At 42.7% G+C, this 20,892-nt stretch overlaps 1 protein-coding gene across 3 annotated transcripts in view; it reads right to left on the reverse strand.

The window, feature by feature from the left end:
- ABRAXAS1 (abraxas 1, BRCA1 A complex subunit) overlaps window positions 1–20,892 on the reverse strand; it is a 46,538-nt gene that overhangs the window by 1,587 nt on the left and 24,059 nt on the right. For all 3 annotated transcript variants that reach the window (XM_038766617.1, XM_038766619.1, XM_038766618.1), the window contains 5 exons: window positions 18,282–18,348; window positions 15,939–16,132; window positions 9,893–10,012; window positions 6,369–6,453; window positions 2,005–2,119 (listed from right to left, as the gene is read on the reverse strand). In XM_038766617.1, the coding sequence (XP_038622545.1) occupies window positions 2,005–2,119; window positions 6,369–6,453; window positions 9,893–10,012; window positions 15,939–16,132; window positions 18,282–18,348 (581 nt within the window). The remainder of the gene's footprint in view (window positions 1–2,004; window positions 2,120–6,368; window positions 6,454–9,892; window positions 10,013–15,938; window positions 16,133–18,281; window positions 18,349–20,892) is intronic.

The raw sequence follows: 20,892 nt of genomic DNA on the forward strand, positions 1-20,892 counted from the left end.
GAAGAGACGGAGGTAAGGAAGACAGGGAAAGGAGAAGCAAGTTAAAGTACTGTCTCCATAGGCGCCAACTCCATGGGAGTGATTGCTCCCATATCTTCCTGGAATGGACTCCCACGCTTTGGTCATCCCAGACCTTTCAGAAGACTTGAGAGCTTCCAGTTAGGGCTGAAACTCAATCATCAATCATATTTATTGAGCCCTTACTATGTGCAGAGCCCTGAACTAAGTGCTTTGGGGGAGTACAAAACAAGCAGAGTTGGTAGACACAATTCCTGTCCACAAGTCTAGAGGGGGAGACAGAAATTAATACAAATAAATTACAGATATGTAAATAATGCTGTGGGGCTGAAGGTGGGGTGACTATCAAGTGCTGAAAGTGTACTGATCTAAGTGCATAGGTTGTTTTTTGACCCAGTTAGGTCTTTGAGGCCTATCTCCCAACCTGCTCCTAAAATACCCTGCCCCCTTTTTGCTCCCTTCTATTCAAAGTGAAAAGTTAGTATTCGCTAATAGCTGGGGAAGCAGCGTGGCGCAGTGGAAAGAGCACGGGCTTTGGAGTCAGAGGTCATGGGTTCAAATCCCGACTCCACCAGTTGTCAGCTGTGTGACTTTGGGCAAGTTACTTAACTTCTCTGGGCCTCAGTTCCCTCATCTGTAAAATGGGGATTAAGACTGTGAGCCCCCCGTGGGACAACCTGATCACCTTGTAACCTTTCCAGCGCTTAGAACAGTGCCCTGCACATAGTAAGCACTTAATAAATGCCATTATAAAAAAAAATAAAATAAAATAGCTGTAATCCTTCTTGCCAAGCCTCTCTCCCTCTCCCACCACCTTCCTCTTCTTCTGATGGGGCTTCCCTCACTTCCCCTCAGCTCCAAAGCTGAGCCAAAGGCTAGCCTGGACCTAAAAACTCCTGTGGACAAATGCATGCATGCCTCAGCCCTGGTGCACTCAGACACCCTGGGGGATTCGGGATGTTTAAATCCCAAGGTCCCACTGATGTCAGCTGGGCAGGAGCTACCACTACTCTGAGTCAGGAAATGGCACAGTGATTGTTTGGTCCCATGAAATTTGAACAGTCACCACAGAGGCTCCGATCTTTAATCCTGCCTCTGTCTGTGGAGAGGCCCCTGGGTTGTCTAGGTGGGCCAGGGATGAGGCAGAATATTTATTGGGAGTGGAAACCACAGAACTCTATTTATATGAGAGAAACCACTGAAGTGGCAGTGCCAGCAGAGGGAAACTGCCAGTGCCAAAGCCAGGCTGGGTGCTGCAGCACCTTGCCAGCAGAAGGCAAAAGGCAAGGCCAAAACTTGGCTCTGCTCTGACCATAAAGGCATTAGAATCTTCATTTAGTACCGATCCCTAAAAACCCCAATCCACATGGAGTTGTGCTCTTCGGCGTGCATGGAACAAAGGGTTAGGAATGGAGAAAGGAGGCAGGAGAGGCCAAAACTGGAGTGGTGGGGGAGAGGAAGAGAGAAGAAACTCACAAAGAGAAATAGCAAATTAAAGAGACTCTGGGAGTTACAGACTTCCCACTTTAGCCTACCCTGGTCTCTCATGCTCCTCCACACTTCCCAGATGGCAAATGGGACTGAACACCAACCTCGTGGGGGTTGCCAGGCTGGCTCACTCCTGGCCCCGCTCTTGCAGGAGGTAGTCCATCCCTCCCAGAGACATCGTGGCTGCCTTTCCACTCCCCAGATCCCAGCCCCCACAGCCAACTGCCACATGGAAGCTCAGAACGAGTCAACTACCACTCATGTTGACTCAAGGCTTTATATTCACAGTGATGTACATACACAATTTTAAAAAAATGCCAAAAACTACCAAAAGAAAAATCAGGCCATTACAATGAAGAGGACAATATATTTTCTGCCTCCTCACTCAACCCCACTCCAAATCTCATTATGCCACAGATTAGGGAACCAAAACCAATCTGACGAGATAATCATTTTTGATCCCACCTTAAATAGATTTGGTTCACAGATTCATTTTACCTGAGATCTGAGTCCGCTCTTCCTTCCTTTTAGATATTTCTTGTTTTAGTTTGTTAACATCTGCTAGTAGTTTCTCTACTGACCTCTCACTGTTCTCCACTTTAGAACATATTTTCTACAAGAAAAAAAGAATAGTGAGCTCAAATCCACGAAAACAATTCTAAGAGCTAGAAGAATAAATCCTCATTCATTAATTATTAGGAAGTGTCCTGGGATTTGACAATTATTCTAGACTGTCATTTTCTTTCCTGTCATTATCACACTGCAGCAGTTCAAAATTTTAGATAAACTTAGGGTAACTCCATTTGGGCCATGGGCACACATTTCTTCCCTAATTTGAGAACTGTACCAAGATCTCTCTTTCTTTTAAAAGAAGCATTGCAGAATGGCAGTTGCACTTTAAAATGTAAGTAAAATGGTCAAAATTAATGATAAAAAAACTATGGCAGTACCCATTTCAATTCTCTACTCAAGTGGGACCCTGGCTGGCAACATCCAAACCTAGTCCAGAACCAAGTTGGAATCAATCAATCCTATTTATTGAGCACTTACTGTGTGCAAAGCACTGTACTAAGCGCTTGGTAGAGTACAATATAATAGAGTTGGTAGACATGTCCTGCCACCTCCAACAGTCTCTTTCCCCCAGTGACCTGGCCACATACTTCAACAAAATTGAAACCATCAGGCATGAGTTCCCTAAAATCTCTCCTGCTCCTCTTCAATACCCCCGACTCCTCTTCAACTCTCCCTATATTCCCTGAGGTATCTCAAGAAGAGATCTCTGCCTCCTCTCTAAATCTACCCACTCCACCTTGTACTTCTGACCTCATCATTTCTTCAGACATTTTTAAAACACTCGTCTTCTGCCCTCTTCCCTCCCTGACTGCCATCTTCATTCTCCGTCTCCTTCGTGGGCTGCTCCTCCCTCTTCCATCCCCTAACTGTAGGGGTTCCTCAAGGGTCAGTTCTTGGTCCCCTTCTGTTTTCCACCTATACTCACTCCCTTGGTGAACTCTTTCACTCCCGTGGTTTCAACTATCCTCTTTATGCAGATGACACCCAATTCTGCATCTCCTTCCCTGTTCTCTCTCCCTCCCTCCAGGCTCGCATCACCTCCAGCCTTCAGTACATCTGCACCTGGATGTCCTCCCACCATCTAGAACTCAGCATGTCCAAGACTGAGCTCGTTATCTTCCCTACCAAGGCCTGTCCTCGCCCCAACTTTCCTGTCACTGTGGACGGCACTACCATCCTTCCTGTCTCACAAGCCCAGCACCTTGGTGTCAGCCTTGACACATCTCTCTCACTTACCCCACATATCCTATCCGTCACCAAAACCTGCCATTCTCACCTTCACAACATCGCCAAGATCCACCCTTTCCTCTCCATCCAAACTGTTATGTTAGTAAAATCATTCATCACTTCCCGACTGGATTACTCCATCAGAATCCTTTCTGATCTCCCAACCTCCTATCTCTCCCTGCTTCAGTTTATACTTCACTCTGCTGCCCACATTATCTTTCTAAAGAAATGTTCTGGGCATGTCACCCCCTTCCTCAAACATCTCCAGTGTTTGCCTACTAACCTCCAGATCAAGCAAAAACTCCTCACTATTGGCTTCAAAGCTCACCATCACCTTGCCCTTTCTTACCTCACTTCCCTTCTCTCCTTCTACATCCCAGGCCACACACTCTGCTCCTCCGGTGCTAACCTCACTGTGCCTCGTTCTCATCTGTCCCACATCGACCCCTGGCCCATGTCCTACCTCTGGCATGGAATGCCCTCCCTCCTCACATCTGCCAACTAGCACACTAACCCCATTCAGAGCCCTAATGAAGGCTCACCTCCTCCAGGAGGCCTTCCCAGACTAACCCCCACTTTTCCTTTGCTCCCCGTCCCCTCCCCATTGCCGTGCCTCGCTTCCTTTGCTCTAGCCCCCTCCCTGCCCAATAGTACTTGTGTATATATGTACATATTTATAACTATAATTCTATTAATTTTTATTAACGATGTATATATAGATCTATACTTCTATTTATTTATAATGATGCTATTGATTCCTGTTTACTTGTTTTAATGTCTGCCTCCCTGTTTCTAGATTGTGAGCCCGTTGTGGGCAGGGACTGTCTCTAGTTGTTGCCGAACTGTACTTTCCAAGCGCTTAGTACACAGTAAGCACTCAATAAATACGACTGAATGAATTAATCTTCAACCATTCACTGTCCAACGGTTTCTTCGCCACTGCTTTCCAACATGCTTGAAAAAAAATCCTAAAAAAAACCCTCCCTTGATGCCTGACTCCCTCCACTTCTCACCCTTTCCCCATCTCTGTCCTACCAATCCTCTCCAAATCTCTTGAAACAGTTATTTACATCCACTGTCTCCACTTCATCTCCTCCAGTCTGGCTTCTGCTCCCTTCACACCAAGGAAACAGACCTCTCTAAAGGTAGCCAATAACCTTCTTCTCGCCAAATCTGATAGCCTCTACTCTATCCTAATTCTCCTGGACCTCTCAAATGTCAATATCAAATGCCTTTGACATTGTAGACCACCCCTTCTCCTTGAAACTTTATCCAACCTTGGCTTCACTGACACTATCCTCTTGGTTCTCCTCCTATCTCTCTGACCACTCCTCAGTCTCTATTGCAGGTTCCTCTGCTTTCCACCCTGACAGTGGGGGTCCCCCAGGGATCAGTTGTAGGTGCTCTTCTATTCTCCATCTACAGCCTCTCCCTTGGAGAATTCATTTGTTCCCATGGCTTCAACTATCTCTATTCAGATGATTCCCAAATCTATACCTCTGGCCCTAATCTCTCTTTTTCTGTGCAGTCTCACGTTTCACCTTGCCTTCAGAACAGCTCTATCTGGATGTCCCACCAACACCTCAAACTTAATGTCTAAAGCAGAACTTATTTTCTCAGCTGAATCCTGTCACTGTAGACATCACTGTAGACAATACTACTAACCTCCCTATCTCACAAATCTGTAGTCTTAGGATTGTTCTCGATTCATCTCTCTCATTCAACCCACATATTCAATCTGTCACCATATCCCATCTGTTCTATCTTCATAACACTGCTAAAACTCCCCCATCCCTCTCCATCCAAACTGCTACCCCGCCTTGACTACTGCATCCGGCTACCTGTCTCTCCCCACTCCAGTCCATACTTCACTCTGCAGAGCAGATCATTTTTCTAGAAAAACGTTCAGTCCATGTCTCCCTACTCCTCAAGAATAGCTAATGGTTGCCCACCTACTTTCACATCAAACAGAAACTCCTTACTATTGGCTTTAAACCACACAATCAGCTCAAATCTTCCTACCTTACCTCACTGATCTCCTCAGCCCACACTTTGCACCTCTAGTGCCAGCTTACTTACTATACCCCGATCTCATCGATCTCACTGCCAATCCCTTTCCCATATCCTCCCCCTAGGCCAGAACTCACTCTCCCTCCATGTACACCAACCAACCACTCTCCCTCCTTTCAAAGTATTTAAGGTCACATCTCCTCCAAGAAGCCTTCCCCAATTAAGCCCTCTTTTCCCCGGTTCCCTCTCCTTTCTGCATTTTTTATGACCCTTGGGCATTTGACAGTTGGCTATCACCAACCCCACAGCACTTAAGTATGTATCTTTAAATTATATATTATAAATTATTAATTTATATTTATATTAGTGTCTGTCTCCCCCTCCAGACAGTAAACTCATAGTGGGCAGGGAATGTGTCTGTCAACTCTGTTGTACTGTACTTTCCCAAGTGCTTAGTACAGGGCTTGCACATAATAAACCCTCAATAAAGACCATCGATGATGATGATTATAAAGACGAGATCAAGCGTGCGTCCAAGTTGGTGAGTGGATGATGTGGGATGGAGCAGGAGGTCAATGGATTTGAGAAGTAAGAGGGTCATTAATAAGATTCTCTTACATTCTAGTGTTGCCTGGAGTAAGCCATGTCTTGGGAAAAGTGAGGAGGAGGAGTGAAAGAGATAGGTAGAGCTTTTTATTTGTTAAATGTCCTTATCTGTAAAATAGGATTGACAGTTCACTCTCTTACAGACTTAAAAAAAATGATTCATTTCAAATAATTGTAAATGTAAACTGACTAATTCAAGCTAGTTAAGCACTTACTTTATGCCAAGCACTATACTGAGTGTTCAGGTAGATACAAGATAATCAGATTGGACACATGAGACTCACAGTTTAAAGCAGAGTAAGATTTAATCCCCATTTTACAGATGAGGAAGCTGTATTTCAATATACTACTAAGCCATGACTCCAGATAAAATCTGAAATGCTATTTTTTAAAAGGGGGGGTTGATTTGAAATTATTTTGAATTTTAAATTTATAGATATACTTACTTTTAATTCCTCCTGTAATGTAGCATACATTTCATTAATTTTATGGACTTCCTTTAAAGATCCATCTTCATTAAAAAACTCTGACCTTTGATAAAACAAAGAATGCTGTTACACACAATGCTAAAGAAGGGCTATATAAATCATCTCCATGGAGAATCTCTATTAATCACTCAGTTACACTTCCTACACGACAGATGTGTGGATTCAGTACGAGATAATTCTAGTTTCCCCATTTTCACTGCAACAAAACATCAAACAAACTAGGATCAATTACCACCATTCTTCTCAACATCAGAACTGTACCAAATTAATTTAAATTATTTTAAATATTGACTAATTTCTTCTCCACCCAGTCTTAAGGCCCACTGCTTTAGGACATGACTTATCACCTTTTCTTATTTAATGTATGACTCCAAAGATAAAGAGGATCTCCCTTAAAATCTGATCATTCAGAGTGGGAAAGTAATGTACTCTTTTCTCCATAGTTCTAATTAGTCTGTAACCCTAACACCCCCATTAATAATAATAATAATAATGGCATTTATTAAGCGCTTACTATGTGCAAAGCACTGTTCTAAGTGCTGGGGAGGTTACAAGGTGATCGGTTGTCCCACAGGGGGCTCACAGTCTTAATCCCCATTTTACAGATGAGGTAACTGAGGCAGAGAGAAGTTAAGTGACTTGCCCAAAGTCACACAGCTGACAATTGGTGGAGCCGGGATTTGAACCCATGACCTCCGACTCCAAAGTCCGTGCTCTTTTCCACCGAGCCACGCTGCTTCTCTGTCCCCATCAGTCCCCTTTCTTTTCCCCTTTCCCTTTTTATCTGACAGTCCAGTTCAGAGACACTTTTTTTTAAAAACACACATGTGTTTGCTGTAGCCAGAGGAGGAGGCAATTGGAGATATTTCATACATATACACAAAGTAAAATAAAGGGGAAAAAACAGAAAGGAAGGGAGTCAGGAAGAGAAAAGGTGGAAAGAAAAGACAGAGAGGAAAGAGAAAGTAGATACACAAACACAGGTAGGGATAATAATGATAATGGCATTTGTTAGACTGTGAGCCCACTGTTGGGTAGGGACTGTCTCTATATGTTGCCAACTTATACTTCCCAAGCGCTTAGTACAGTGCTCTGCACACAGTAAGCGCTCAATAAATACGATTGATTGTTAAGCACTTACTATGCAGCAAGCACTGTACTAAAAATTGGAGTGGATTCAATACAAAAGATCAGATGTTCCTGCCCCAGCCTCATAGTTCAAGGGGGAGGGGAGAACAGCATGTTCTCCCCATTTTACAGATGAGGAAGCATACAGTTTTGCAAATTACAGAATGAGTTGCCCTAGGTCACACAGCATGAAAATGGAGGAGTCAGGATTAGAACCCAGGTCCTGTAACACTGAGGCCAGAGCTCCTTCCACTAGGCCATGCTGCTTCTTGGGTATGAGGAGAAAAAACAAAGATAAAACATAAAACATAGATTAAAATGGTAATATAGAACCTGTGGCTTTTTGGCACTCTGTTCTTAGCTCTGCCCTCTCTTCTAAGGTCATTTGTGAGGGAAGGAGAAGGGAAGGGTGGAAGAGGGAATTGGCCTCAGATGTAAGAATGGAGAAGTGTAACTGAGTGCAATCGATCAGATTGCTATTTTAAAATATTTTAAAATAAAACTATTTTTTAGGGCTTAAAAAGTCATAAAATTATTGTCTTAGCCTTGGAATAATTATAATGAAGAAACCCATTATTGGGACAGATCAATGAACCATCCATTTCTAGGACTTTGACTTCTGTAACAGGAAGAATTATGTGATAATTAGGAAGATAATTAGGAAGATTGGAAAATTGGAAGAATTATGTGATGGTTGTCTTCGAACAGCATTTGTAATGTTTAGGGATATAACTCTTAATATCTGTAACTTTTATCTCCTCATTCGGAGCTTCCCCCACCTCTCTCCATTAAGAGTTGTCAATATATCCAAACACCTCATGGATCTACTGATATTTTTAGCCTGCCTGACTTCCTGTAGTAATAAATTCCATTTGCTTACCACCTGCGGGGGGAAGAAGTACCTCCTTTAGTTTGTTTTGAACCTATAACCTTCAAGCTTCAGTGGGTGGTCCCTCTGCCCTGGTGCAGTGGGCTTTGGAAACAAATGTCTCATACTAGTCCTGTCCACATCCTTCATGATTTTGTAAACTTCAATCATGTCAGCATGGCTCAGTGGCAAGAGCGTGGGCTTGGGAGTCAGAGGTCATGGGTTCTAATCCTGGCTTTGCCACTTGCCAGCTTTGGGCAAGTCACAACTTCTCTGGGCCTCAGTTACTTCATCTGTAAAATGGGGATTAAGACTGTGAGCCCCATGTGGGACAACCTGATTACCTTGTATTCCCCCAGTGCTTAGAACAGTGCTTGGCACACAGTAAATGCTTAACAAATGCCATTATTATATTATTATTATTATTATTTCTCTGCTCATCTTTTAGAATGAAGAATACTAATGTTTTCAGTCAATTTTAACAAGGAAGCTTCTCCACCCCAGTCACCCTTCTTTTAGAGTTGTAATTTGGATTACTTTCTCCAGGAGTATTACCCTGCACTTGTTCACAGTGAAACTCATTTGCCATTTTTCATCCCATTCTATCAGCTTCATAAAGACCCTCAGGTGCATGGTATTCATTATCCAGATTTGAGATTCACTTCTCAGTCTTAACTTTTCACTGCACGTCCTCTTCCAGATAATTTATGAACATGTTAAAGGTCATCTTGTTGTGCTGTACTCTCCCAAGTGCTTAGTATAGTGCTCTGCACATAGTAAGTGCTCAAAAAATATGACTGACTGATCCTAGCACCAATCCTTGGAGAATTCCACTATGTACCCATCTCCACTTGGAAAGTGGCCAACTGTCTTTAATTTTTGCTTCCATCTATCTAGTCACGATAGAACAGTCCTCCAATCCCAAAATCTGTCTTTTACAAGAGACTTTATTTTGAAATCTTATCAAGAATTTTTGAAAAGCTCCATATATTATGATCACTGTTTTCCACATGTTACTGGACTTCAGAGAATTCTTTCCACCAACAGGTTGTGCCTTTCAGTAACAGAATATTAAACAGAGAAGATTTTTCCACTCAAAATTCACCCTGGAAAATACTCACAATAATAATAAATAATGATGGCATTTATTAAGTGCTTACTCTGTGCAAAGCACTGTTCTAAGCACTGGGGAGGTTGCAAGGTGATCAGGTTGTCCCATGAGGGGCTCACAGTCTTAATCCCCATTTTACAGATGAGGTAACTGAGGCACAGAGAAGTTAAGTGACTTGCCCAAAGTCACACAGCTGACAATTGGTGGAGCCGGGATTTGAACCCATGACCTCTGCCTCCAAAGCCTGTGCTTTTTCCTCTGAGCCAAGCTGCTTCTCTAGGTTTTTTTCTAAGCTGCTTTTTTCCAAGCTGCTTCTCTTTCATATCTGAGGTAAGAATGGCGGGAGAAAAACAAGAGAGTTGAGTGTTTTCCTACCTGTGAGTTTTTACTGCTCTGCCAAAACTAGTAGATATACAAGAACTGGACACGGTCCTATAACCCTGCTGTTCTGACATCCCTAAGTTGGAAACCACTAGAGGCACTTTGTGGAAGAGCCTAAAAAAAGCAGAAACATAAATCATTACACAATTAATTATTAATCAAAATTATTAATGGCATCTAAATAAGTAGAGAAAAAACTTCTTACGATGCTCTAGAGATTATGACAATAGTCGAGTGTCATCGAAACCAAGATAGTATAACAAAGCAACCACATGGGAGCACGAATTGAATTCATTCATTCAATCATATTTATTGAGTGCTTACTGTGTGCAGAGCAGTGTACTAAAAGTGCTTGGAAAGTACAATTCAGCAACAGGTAGAGACAATCCCTACCCAACAATGGGCTCACAGTCTAGAAGGGATCAGTTTATGAGGTCAGAGCCAGAAGACAGCGGAACTTTTTTTTTATTTTAATGGTTTACTATGTATCAAGCACCGTTCTAAGCGCCGGGGTAGATACAAGTCTATCAGGCTGGACAGAGTCCCTGTCCCACATGGGGCTCAAAGTCTAAACTGGAGGGAGGAGGATTTAACCCCCATTTGAAAGACAGGGTAACTGAGGCACAGTGAAATTAAGTGACTTGTCCAGGGTCACTCAGCAAGCAGTCAGCAGAGCCAGAATTAAAACCCAAGTCCTCTTACTTCTAGGCCCATGCTCCTTCCATTGGGCCATGCTGCTTCTGAGAAGGGAAGCATCACATTAGTCCCTCACTCTTGGCTTTGCCTCCCATGAATATGGACAGATTAGAGTTGCATCTTTACTTTTCCAGTCTGCCTACAAGGTATCTTTTAAACTGTGGCAGAGACAACAGATTGAAATACCAGCCATACCCACAGCTATAATCAATCAATTAATCAATACTATTGATTGTGAGCCTGAGTGCTAGAAACTTTGCTAGTGCTTGGAAGCGAATAACATTAGCAAGACGCACATTCCCAGCCCTCAAGGAGTTTGCAATTTAATGGGGAAGAAAAAGAAAAAAATACTGTGATTATGAAAATCTGAAGAAGAACAAAGATAAGCACCTAAGGACAAAACAACTGAACTGGTAAATGAATTCAGAGGTAAATATGTAAACTTAAAAACATATGTATGCTGAGGATAGGGATAAAAGTACGTTGTAAGGGTAGACATTGGGCAGACATGGCTCAGGGGCTGTGAATTCATAGCAAAAGGCTCCCAGAAGGAGGTGGGATTTCAGATGGGCCTTAAAGATGGGGAGGGATGTGGCTAAGCAGATTTGAGGGGAGGGAGTTTCAGTCCAGGGAACATCAGAGAAGGTCAAGCCCTTCTAGGTTCACATCTCCTCTCGGAGGCCCTTTCCTGAAAAACTCCCCATTTTCTGTTGCCTCAACAAATTAATCAATCTTATTTACTGAGCGCTTACTGTATACAAAGCACAGTACCGTGTGCTTAGGAGAGTGTACAATACAACAGAGTTGGTAGACACATTCCTTGTCCACGAGGTTACAGTCTAAAGTGGGATAGAGAAATGAATATAAATGAATTATGGATATATAGATCAGCGCTGTGGGGCTGAGGAAGCTGTGGATAAAGGATGCAAATTCAAATACAAGTGACATAGAAGGGAGACTGTAAGCTTGTTGTGGGCATGGAATGTATCTGTTTATTGATGCATTGTATTCTCCCAAGCACCCAGTACAGTGCTCTCAACACAGTAAGTGCTCAATAAATACGACTGAATGAATGAGTGGGAGAAAAGGAAATGACGGCTTAGTTGTGGAAGGCCTCTTGCAGGAAATGTGCTTTTAATAAGCCTTTGAATACCATACCTGCCGGATGTGAAGAGGGAAGGTGTTCCAGGTCAGAAGAAGAATGCGGGTGAGAGGTTGACAATGAGATAGACAAGAGTGAGATACAGTGAGTGGGTTGGCATTAGAGGAGTGAAGTGTGTGGGCTGGGTTGTAGTAGGAAATATGGAAGGTGAGGTAGGAGGGGGCAAGATGATTGAGTGCTTTAAAGTCGATGGTAAGGAGTCTGTTTGATTTGGAGGTGGATGGGCAACCACTGGAGGCTCCTAAGGAGTCGGGAAACATGGACTAAATGGTTTTGTAGAAAAATGATCTGTGCAGCAGAGTGAAGTATGGACTGGAGTTGGGAGAGACAGGAGGCAGAAAGGGTCAGCAAGGAGGCTGATGCAGTAATCTAGGTGGGATATGATAAGTGAGAAGCAGCATGGTCTAGTATAATAGAACAAGAGTCTGGGAGTCAAGGACTTGGGCTCTAATTCCAGTTCCACCACAAGCCTGCTCTATGAGTTTGGGCAAATCGCTTAACTTCTCTGTGCCTCAGTTACTTCATCTATAAAATGGGGACTGCTACTGTGAGCTTCAGGTTGGACACGGCCTGCGTCCAACCTAATTAGCTTGTATCTACCCCAGCACTTAATACAGTGGCTGGCACAAAGTAAACACTTAAATACCATTAAAAAAGGGCTTGAACTTACTTGGTAGCAGTTTGGATGGATCCTCTAACTGTAACTTCAGCCTTTCCGTGACTCTTAAACACGTACTCACCTCTGTGACACTTATGTACACACCTTAAATATACTCTGACTCCTCCTATCTATAATTTATTTAAGTGTCTGACATCCCCAATAGACTTGAAGGTCCTAGAGAGCAGGGATCCAGTCTTCTTCTCTGGTATGCTCTCAACTGCTTAGTACAATACTCCGTGAATAACTTCCTATTCAGTAAAGCTTCACTTCAAAATGGGGCCGTCTGTGTAGCTCAACCCAGTAGTCGGGCCACATAGGAAGTACCCAGTGGTGTTTTTAAGTTCTTGGCAGTTGCCAGTGATATTGCCCTTGGAAGTGAGTCCGAGCCCTTTCCAGTTCGGCCTGGCTCACTTCCTGTTTGATAATGCCCACGGTGCCATACCACAACCAGTATCAGGCAAGGCTGACTCAGGCACGTACCAATACCAGATTATGTGGGAAATGGACAGGACCCGAATGGGCTAAATTGAGTTAGAGCCCCATATTTCCAGTCCCTGCAGGGAAAAAAACAGCTTCAGCACCTGTACTTCTTGCTATACTGTGAAACGGTAGCAGGAGGCTGACCAGAGGCAATTGGGATTCAAGTTGAAAAGGCTACTACTCTTACTCCTACAGAGCAGAACCAGAGGTGCCAAGACCTAGAGAGTGTGAAACACTTTCCCATTTCCCCACCCTATTTCCCCCTTTTCTGCATCATGTAGGCCCGAGTTCTCACCCCACCCCTCGCCTCTGATCATTCACATATATATCTTTAAAGTTTGATGCTTTCCCCTCCCAGTAATTAATTTTAGTGCCTATTTCCCCCACTAGATTGTAAAGCAGGGCAAGGAACATGTCTACTATCTTTTTTAAAAAAAAAAAAGTATTTAAGCACTTACTATGTCCCAGGCACTGTACTAAGACCTGGGGTAGATACAAACTAATCACGTTGGACACAATCCACGTCCCACAAGGGTCTCACAGCCTTAATTCCCATTTTACAGATGAGGGAACTGAGACACAGAGAAGTTAAGTAACTTGCCCAAAGTCACACAGTGGACAAGTGGCGGAGTAGAATTACAATCCAGGTCCTCTGACTCCCAGGTTTATGCTCTTTCCACTAAGCCACACTGCTTCTAGCTACTAGCCATGCTTCTAGCTCTATTATTCTCTTCCAAACCTTTAGTACAGTGCTCTGCATAGAGCTACATGCTCTTTAAATACTATCAATTGATTGATACAGCTCCTGTACTGCAATGGTTTTTACCACACAGATGTTGAACCCAAAATAAATGGAATCGGCACATTCTGACCAATCAATCTTATTTATTGAGCGCTTACTACATGCAAGTGCTTTGGAGAGAACAATACAATAGAATTGGTAGACTCATTCTTTGTCCACAATGACCTTACAATCTAGAGGGGAGATGGCCCACATGGGGCTCACAATGTTAAACCCTATTTCACAGATAAGGTAAGGGAGAAGTTAAGTGACTTGCCCAAGATCACACAGCAGACAAGTGGAGGAGATAGAATTAGAGCCCAGGTCCTTCTGATTTCCAGGCCCTTGCTCTAGCCCGTACTGCTTCTGAACTAGTTTACCTTAAGCATGGGCTAGGCGAAAGTCTCATATGATACCACTGAGCTGCTTGAGATAATAGTAATAACAAAAAAGAATAATAGTAACAGTATTTGTAAAAAACACTCTCTGCACCTACCTAAAACGGGGGGAAGATAGACTAAGGTAAGGAATCCACTCCTCCATCAGAATAATTCCTGCATCTTTAAAACCCTCCAAGACTTTTGAAGTTGATTAAAGTCCCTGCACAGCCATAATCAGTGGATCACAAGAGACCCTTAGAAGTTGCTAGGTTCATATCTCTGAGGAGATAAGGGTTTCTCAATGAATGCATGTTCTATAAATAGGACCAGATTCACACTCATCTGGGATGCAGAGTTTGGGCCCCAATTTCTCAGGAGTTTTCGGGGGTTTAGTTACCCAACTACACAATTACACTCTTAGGAGAAGCAGCGTGGTGTAGTAAGGCCTGGGAGTAAAAACGGCCTGGTTCTAATTCCCGCGCCACCATTTGTCTGCTGTGTGATCTTGGGCAAGTCACTTAACTTCTCCATGCCTCAGTTTCCTCATCTGTAAAATGAAGATTAAGACTGTGAGCCCCATGTGTCCAAAGGTCATGGGTTCTAATCCTCTATTTGCCATTTGTCTGCTGTGTGATCTTCAGCAAGTCTCTTTACTTCTCTGTGCCTCAGTTACCTCATCTGTAAAATGGGGATTGAGACCATAAGCCCCACATGGGACAGAGACTGTGTCCAACCAATTTGCTTGTATTCACCCCAGAGCTTAGTACAGTGCCTGGTACAAAGTAAGAACTTAACAAATACCATTATTATTATTCTGTGGGACACTGACTGTGCCCAACCTGTTTAGCTTGCATATCCCCAGCACTTAGCACAGTGCCTGGAACATAGTACCCAATACAAATGAACAATTACTATATAACAAAACCAAATAAAACCAAAACCAAAACAAAAAACACCTACTTCCTCCTCCTGCGGTCAAAACTGAGCTACTGACTGCTTTTCTTTCCCTAGTTTCCACTAGGTGCACTCTATATTCTAAAATCTTTTTGCGGAGCACTGATGATGTTTACATTAGGTCACAAATGTGTGTCTAATGTGAAATTCACCATGGCAGAACTGTGTAAGTACAGGTGACAGCCCAAGAAAAGGCATTATAAACAGGTTTGCAATTGACTTTAAAGCCCACCCTCTAAGTGGTCAGCTAAATTAAATCAACACTTTTGCCTAACATGAACTGTTAAGTCAGCCTGGGCAAATGGCCAGTTCGAAGTCAGTTCTCTCTAAAACCGTAGGCCACCATTTTACTCTTCCCTAAGTCATCCTTACTTAACTGCATGCCCAAACGGAATGAATCTGAACTCAGTTACACTGAGAATAATGTTCTAAATTAATCATTCTGTGGGGTGTTTTTGTTTCTGAATTGATATCTTACATGGTGAAGCTTCAAGCTCTGCATCTTGGGCAATTCCCTATGTAGCCTTTTGTGCGGGAGACTGACCTTACCTACCCCAGTTACTGTTTGGCTGGATGGGGGAGGGCGGCTTCTGGTTACCTGCAGGGAAAACATTTGGGCTAGGGAATTTTTAACCTTTTTCTTCCACAGCAGCTGAGTCAACTACTACAAGGGTAATGTATTCCTAGCTGCTAGCCAGATGGCCTTAAATAGCCGGCCTCTTTGTGACTACAATACGGATCGCATCTAGTTAACCACCACGACCCAGGAAAAATAATTGGTTATATCAACATAAATGGGCATGAGAATCATGATCTTAATTCAATACGAGTCCCATATCTGAGCTGTAAAACTCAAGACAGCAGATCCCAATAACTACTCCATATGGGCCCAAGTCACAGAAATCAAGTTTGAAGCCAACACTTACCCTTCTTGAGGTCTGTGTAACGCATGTTCCAGTCGATGAGTGGAGCCGCTTTCTGTAGTTACGCTAGGTCTCAGCAACAGGAAAACAAGTCCCTGGTTTGAGAGGTGCATCTGTAAATTCTTGTGAACCACTCTCTCCCGGAACGTCATCATCTGGTCCGAATTACGTCTGAATTTATACCAACCTATTACATTCTGGGAGACAATTAAGATATTGGCCTGTTACTTTTTCCATTACCTAGAATCAGACCACTACACTTCATTAGATAACCCTAGAGTGTTACTACAGTAGAAACTTACACTTTACCATGATTTGTCATTCTAGGGAATCTGATTTTTGAGAAATACTACGTCCCCCAAAAAGAGGCGAGGACATTTTCCACTTCACCAGCACAGTGCCACCTTAAAGCAAGGAATCTGAGTTAATGTTTTCAGAATGCTTGGGAAAAGCCAATGCAAATCCCTGGCTGGGGTGAAGCAGTACACGTCTGCCAGATAGGAGAGAATATCTGAGGCTTGAAGAAAAGGAAACCCAAGTGTCCCCTCCAGCCCCAGTGTAACAGAACAGATAAAGTCTGAGCTATTTGCAATGGGGATAAGCTGTAATACAGAGATATAGAGAGCTGGGGGTGGAAGGGAAATCACATTCTCCAGGCTTGAGTTTTAACAAGAGTTTTCTGCATTTCAAAAAGGTTTTTTTTACAATTCTATCAAGGATTTGTCGGCTACCTGTCTGCTCCGTGACCTTGGATAAGTCAGTTAATTTCTCTGGGCCTCAGTTACCTCATCAGTAAAATGGGAATGAAGACTGAGAGTTCTATATGGGACGCAGATTGTGTCCGATCTGATTACTTTGTATCTACCCCAGTGCTTAGTACAGTGCCTGGCATATAGAAAGCACTTACAAATACCATTAATAAAAAAAGAAAAAAGAATGTACATTGCTTATATATAAGAAAACATTCAGAAATGTACCAAATCACTTGCCTTTTCAAAGTCTCCCATACACTTCCACTATAATTAAGCTCTAACCAATTGAGTGACGTGGAAAGACAAAGCCCTTGGCTAGAGTGCTTTTTTGAAATTACACTTTCTGTCCCATAACTTGGGCCTCAATGAAAAATTGATTTCAAATTACAAGCTTTAAATAAGGAGACACCACTGTCACTAGGGACTTCAAAAGGAAGGTCGCCTCTCTACAAATCAATGACAAAACCTAAAAAGTGTTCATTTGGAATGACTGAACTTACCATTACTGAAGAATGTAGCTCAAATCTAATTTTTCCCTTTTTTCCAAAAACAAAGGCAGTCATTCTACCTGAGGGAGTTTTCAATGGTTCAACTGTGCAGGAACGATGCATCCCCCAAATGTAAGCTCCGTTTGGGTAAGAAGCATGTCACTTTGTTATTCCATACTTCCGAATAATAATAATAATGATGATGGTATTTGTTAAGCGCTTACTATGTGCCAAGCATTGTTCTAAGCGCTGGGGCAGATACAACGTAAACAGGTTGTCCCACATGGGGCTCCCAGTCTTAATCCCCATTTTACAGGTGAGGTAACTGAGGCACAGAGAAGTTAAGTGACTTGCCCAAGGTAACATAGCAGACAAGCAGCAGAGCCTACAGTGCACCGCACCAAGTAGGCACTCAATAAATGCTACTATTACTACTATTAACTATAAATTTTGAAATATTTTCCAGAGGAAATATGATCCAGACAGCCTTTGCAAAATGTACAAAGGAGGCAACATATATTTGCTCCTCTCTGCAAAAAGTAAATTACTATTTTAAGTTTTTCCTTACTAGAGGCAATTCTAGAACAAGGTTAGCATTTGTATTCTTTTCATTTTTAGTTCTAGCTTTGACATGATTTCTTTTAAATTCAGGGTAGGTATTTGGGCACTCTTACTTGGTTCTTTCATTTGCAAAAGAAAGGTAATTATTCTCAATATATCTGTCAGAATAAAGTAAAAAAACAAAAATAAAGTATGCAGAGCTTTGCAGAGTCACTAAATGCATTATGATGATGATGCTGATGGTATTTGTTAAGCGCTTACAATGTGCCAAGCACTGTTCTAAGCACTGGGGAAGATACAAGGTAATCAGGTTGTCCCACATGGGGCTCACAGTCTTAAACCCCATTTTACAGATGAGGTAACTGAGGCACAAGAGAAGTTAAGTGAGTTGCCCAAGGTCACACAACAGACAACTGGAAGAGCCGGGATTACTGGGAGCCAAGATCCTGCTTGGGAAATTGATGAAACAGGTAAAACAGAAACTAAATGATTACTCTAAATAATGTAGGATGTGGATGACTGGGGAAAAGGGTGAGTCACACTACCTTTTTGCAGCCTGATAATATTTTCTTCAGTGCCTGCTCATTCACTTCACCAACAAAGTTGTAAAAGCTGAAAAGACAGAACTGAATTTAGAATAATCTGTTCTCATGCAACTCAAAATTCCCCAACTAAAACATACACCTGAAGTACATAAACATGTATTTCAAATGAATCCCTGAATTACTGAGACTCAGATCATTTTATTCAGCTAGAAAGAAATCTGATTTTTCAACTCACAAGGTTAACTGATTTAGGAAATGCTTTATATCTTTTAACAACGTTTTCAACCTATTTGCACATCTCCAGGAAAATATAAGCAAAGATCTTAGTGGATGGTAGAGTTACATAGCTTACAAATCAGTTCATTCTCTCATCGACTCACTTTTTAGGTTGAGGTACGCCAATCATGTTTTCCTTAAATGAATTTAAGAAAATTTAAGAAAATTTAAGAAAATCTCAGGCTTTGCCATGCCCATATCACTATGCTCCACCTCCACCTCTAGTCAGGGTGCCCTCAGGATAATCTGCAGAGTTCAGGGAGGCTGCCAATAACTCCCTGAAAATTGCTCATCATCAGGAGATATGTACAAGGACACTATTCTGTGAACCTGCTGCCTTGTCTCCAAGGAATTTCAGGCAAAATGGACCCAACTGTGGCAAAAAATACACTATCAATTGATCTTCCTTTTGTTGGATGAAAATAATAATAATAATGATAATGATCCACTGTTCTACGCATTGGGAGGTTACCAGGTAATCAGGTTGTCCCACATGGGGCTCACAGTCTTAATTCCCATTTTACAGATGAGATAACCACGGCACAGAGAAGTTAAGGGACTTGCCAAAGTCACACAGCTGACAAGTGGCAGAGCCGGGATTAGAACCCACGACTTCAAACTCCCAAGCCCATGCTCTTTCCACTAAGCCACACTGCTTCTCGTCCCTGATTACGCCAGTTTCTTGCGGAAACTTTTGTAAAGGGCTATTATGTGGGCCACAAAAGAATTACATCTAGCAATAAGAGGGGGTAGGAGAAAAAAGAGAAGAGGTAAAGAAGGGAGAAGGGAAAAGGAAGGTAAGAGGGCATTTAAGACTGCACCTCTTCTAATACAGTCTCCCAAGCACTGGGCAATCAATTCATTAAGCCCACCTTCCTTCTTCTCTTCTTCCCACAGAGCCCATCCATTTCAATGAGGAAACTCCCTATTCCTTGGCACTAGTCTGCTGCATAATGGCATCCTGACCCTTCTCTTCCTTCCTAGGAGCCCACCCGTTTCAATAAAGAAACCCCTCATCTGCCCTGTCCGGTTTCCCCCACCCCGAGCCTTTCTCAGAGCGTTTCTCAACGTTCCAGCCGTACTCCTCTTCCACCTCTGGTGTGCACTACTAACACTACGTACAACTACGTAGTACAAAAAAATACATTTCTTTCTCAAAATCGAGGAGGGGCACTATGGGGCAAGGTGGAGGCAACTATGCAGATAAATGCTTTATATATAGTTGCGCTTTGCACTCAAAGAAGATAATAATAATAATGGCATTTATTGAGCACTTAATATGTGCAAAGCACTGTTCTAAATGCTGGGAAGGTTACAAGGTGATCAGGTTGTCCCAAGTGGGGCTCACAGTCTTAATCCCCATTTTATAGATGTGGTAACTGAGGCACAGAGAAGTTAATAATAATGGTGATATTTGTGAAGCGCTTACTATGTGCCAAGTACAAGTGCTGGGGTAGATACAAGGTCATCAGGTTGTCATCATCAATCATATTTATTGAGCCCTTACTGTGTACACAGCACTGTACTAAGCGCTTATTGTACTAAGCAACTAAGGTTGTCCCACATGGGGCTCACTGTCTTAAACCCCATTTTACAGATGAGGGAACTGAGGCCCAGAGAAGTTAAGTGACTTGCCCAAGGTCACACAGCAGACAAGCGGCGAAGTCAGAATTAGAACCCACAACCTCTGACTCTCAAGCCCGTGCTCCTCCCACTGAGCCATGCTGCTTCTCTAGCATAGTGATGCTGTATTTGTTATGCATTTACTACGTGTCAGGCACTGTTCTAAGTGCTGGCGTAGATACAAGTTATTCAGGTTGGACATAGTCCCTGGCCCACGTGGGGTTCAGAGTCTAAAATGCAGGGAGAAAGAGAGAAAGAGTGTGACTCAAAAAACCACTATGATGAAATTAAGTATGGTCACATTGTGCACGCATAAAGGCTGACCCCTTTTATTCTGTCAGGTTAGTTACTTGGATGCCTGGCACTGTTTTCACTCCTGTCTCCTCCTTTCACGATCCTTTCAGAACTTCTGCTCCACACAGCTACTTCTTTCCTGATTACAGTAAGCCCTGATGGTCTGTCTGGAGAAACTGACTTCCAGCTGGGATGCAGCAGTACCTGAGGCTTTGCTTCGCTGTATCCTTACATCATTCCCTCTGGATTCCTTGCTTTTTGTTTGCCAATTCTGGTTCACTTTATAGCAGTTGTTTGGGTGGTCCACTCTCCTCGCATGCCCACCAGTGCAGCTGTGCCGCAGTGAACATAGCTTCAATAGTAAGAAATTGATTTCATCCTAGGACTTCATTGTTTATGATCCTGCCCCACCTTTTGA

This window comes from Tachyglossus aculeatus, chromosome 25 (genome assembly GCF_015852505.1).
Source record: "Tachyglossus aculeatus isolate mTacAcu1 chromosome 25, mTacAcu1.pri, whole genome shotgun sequence".
NCBI classification, from domain to species: domain Eukaryota; kingdom Metazoa; phylum Chordata; class Mammalia; order Monotremata; family Tachyglossidae; genus Tachyglossus; species Tachyglossus aculeatus.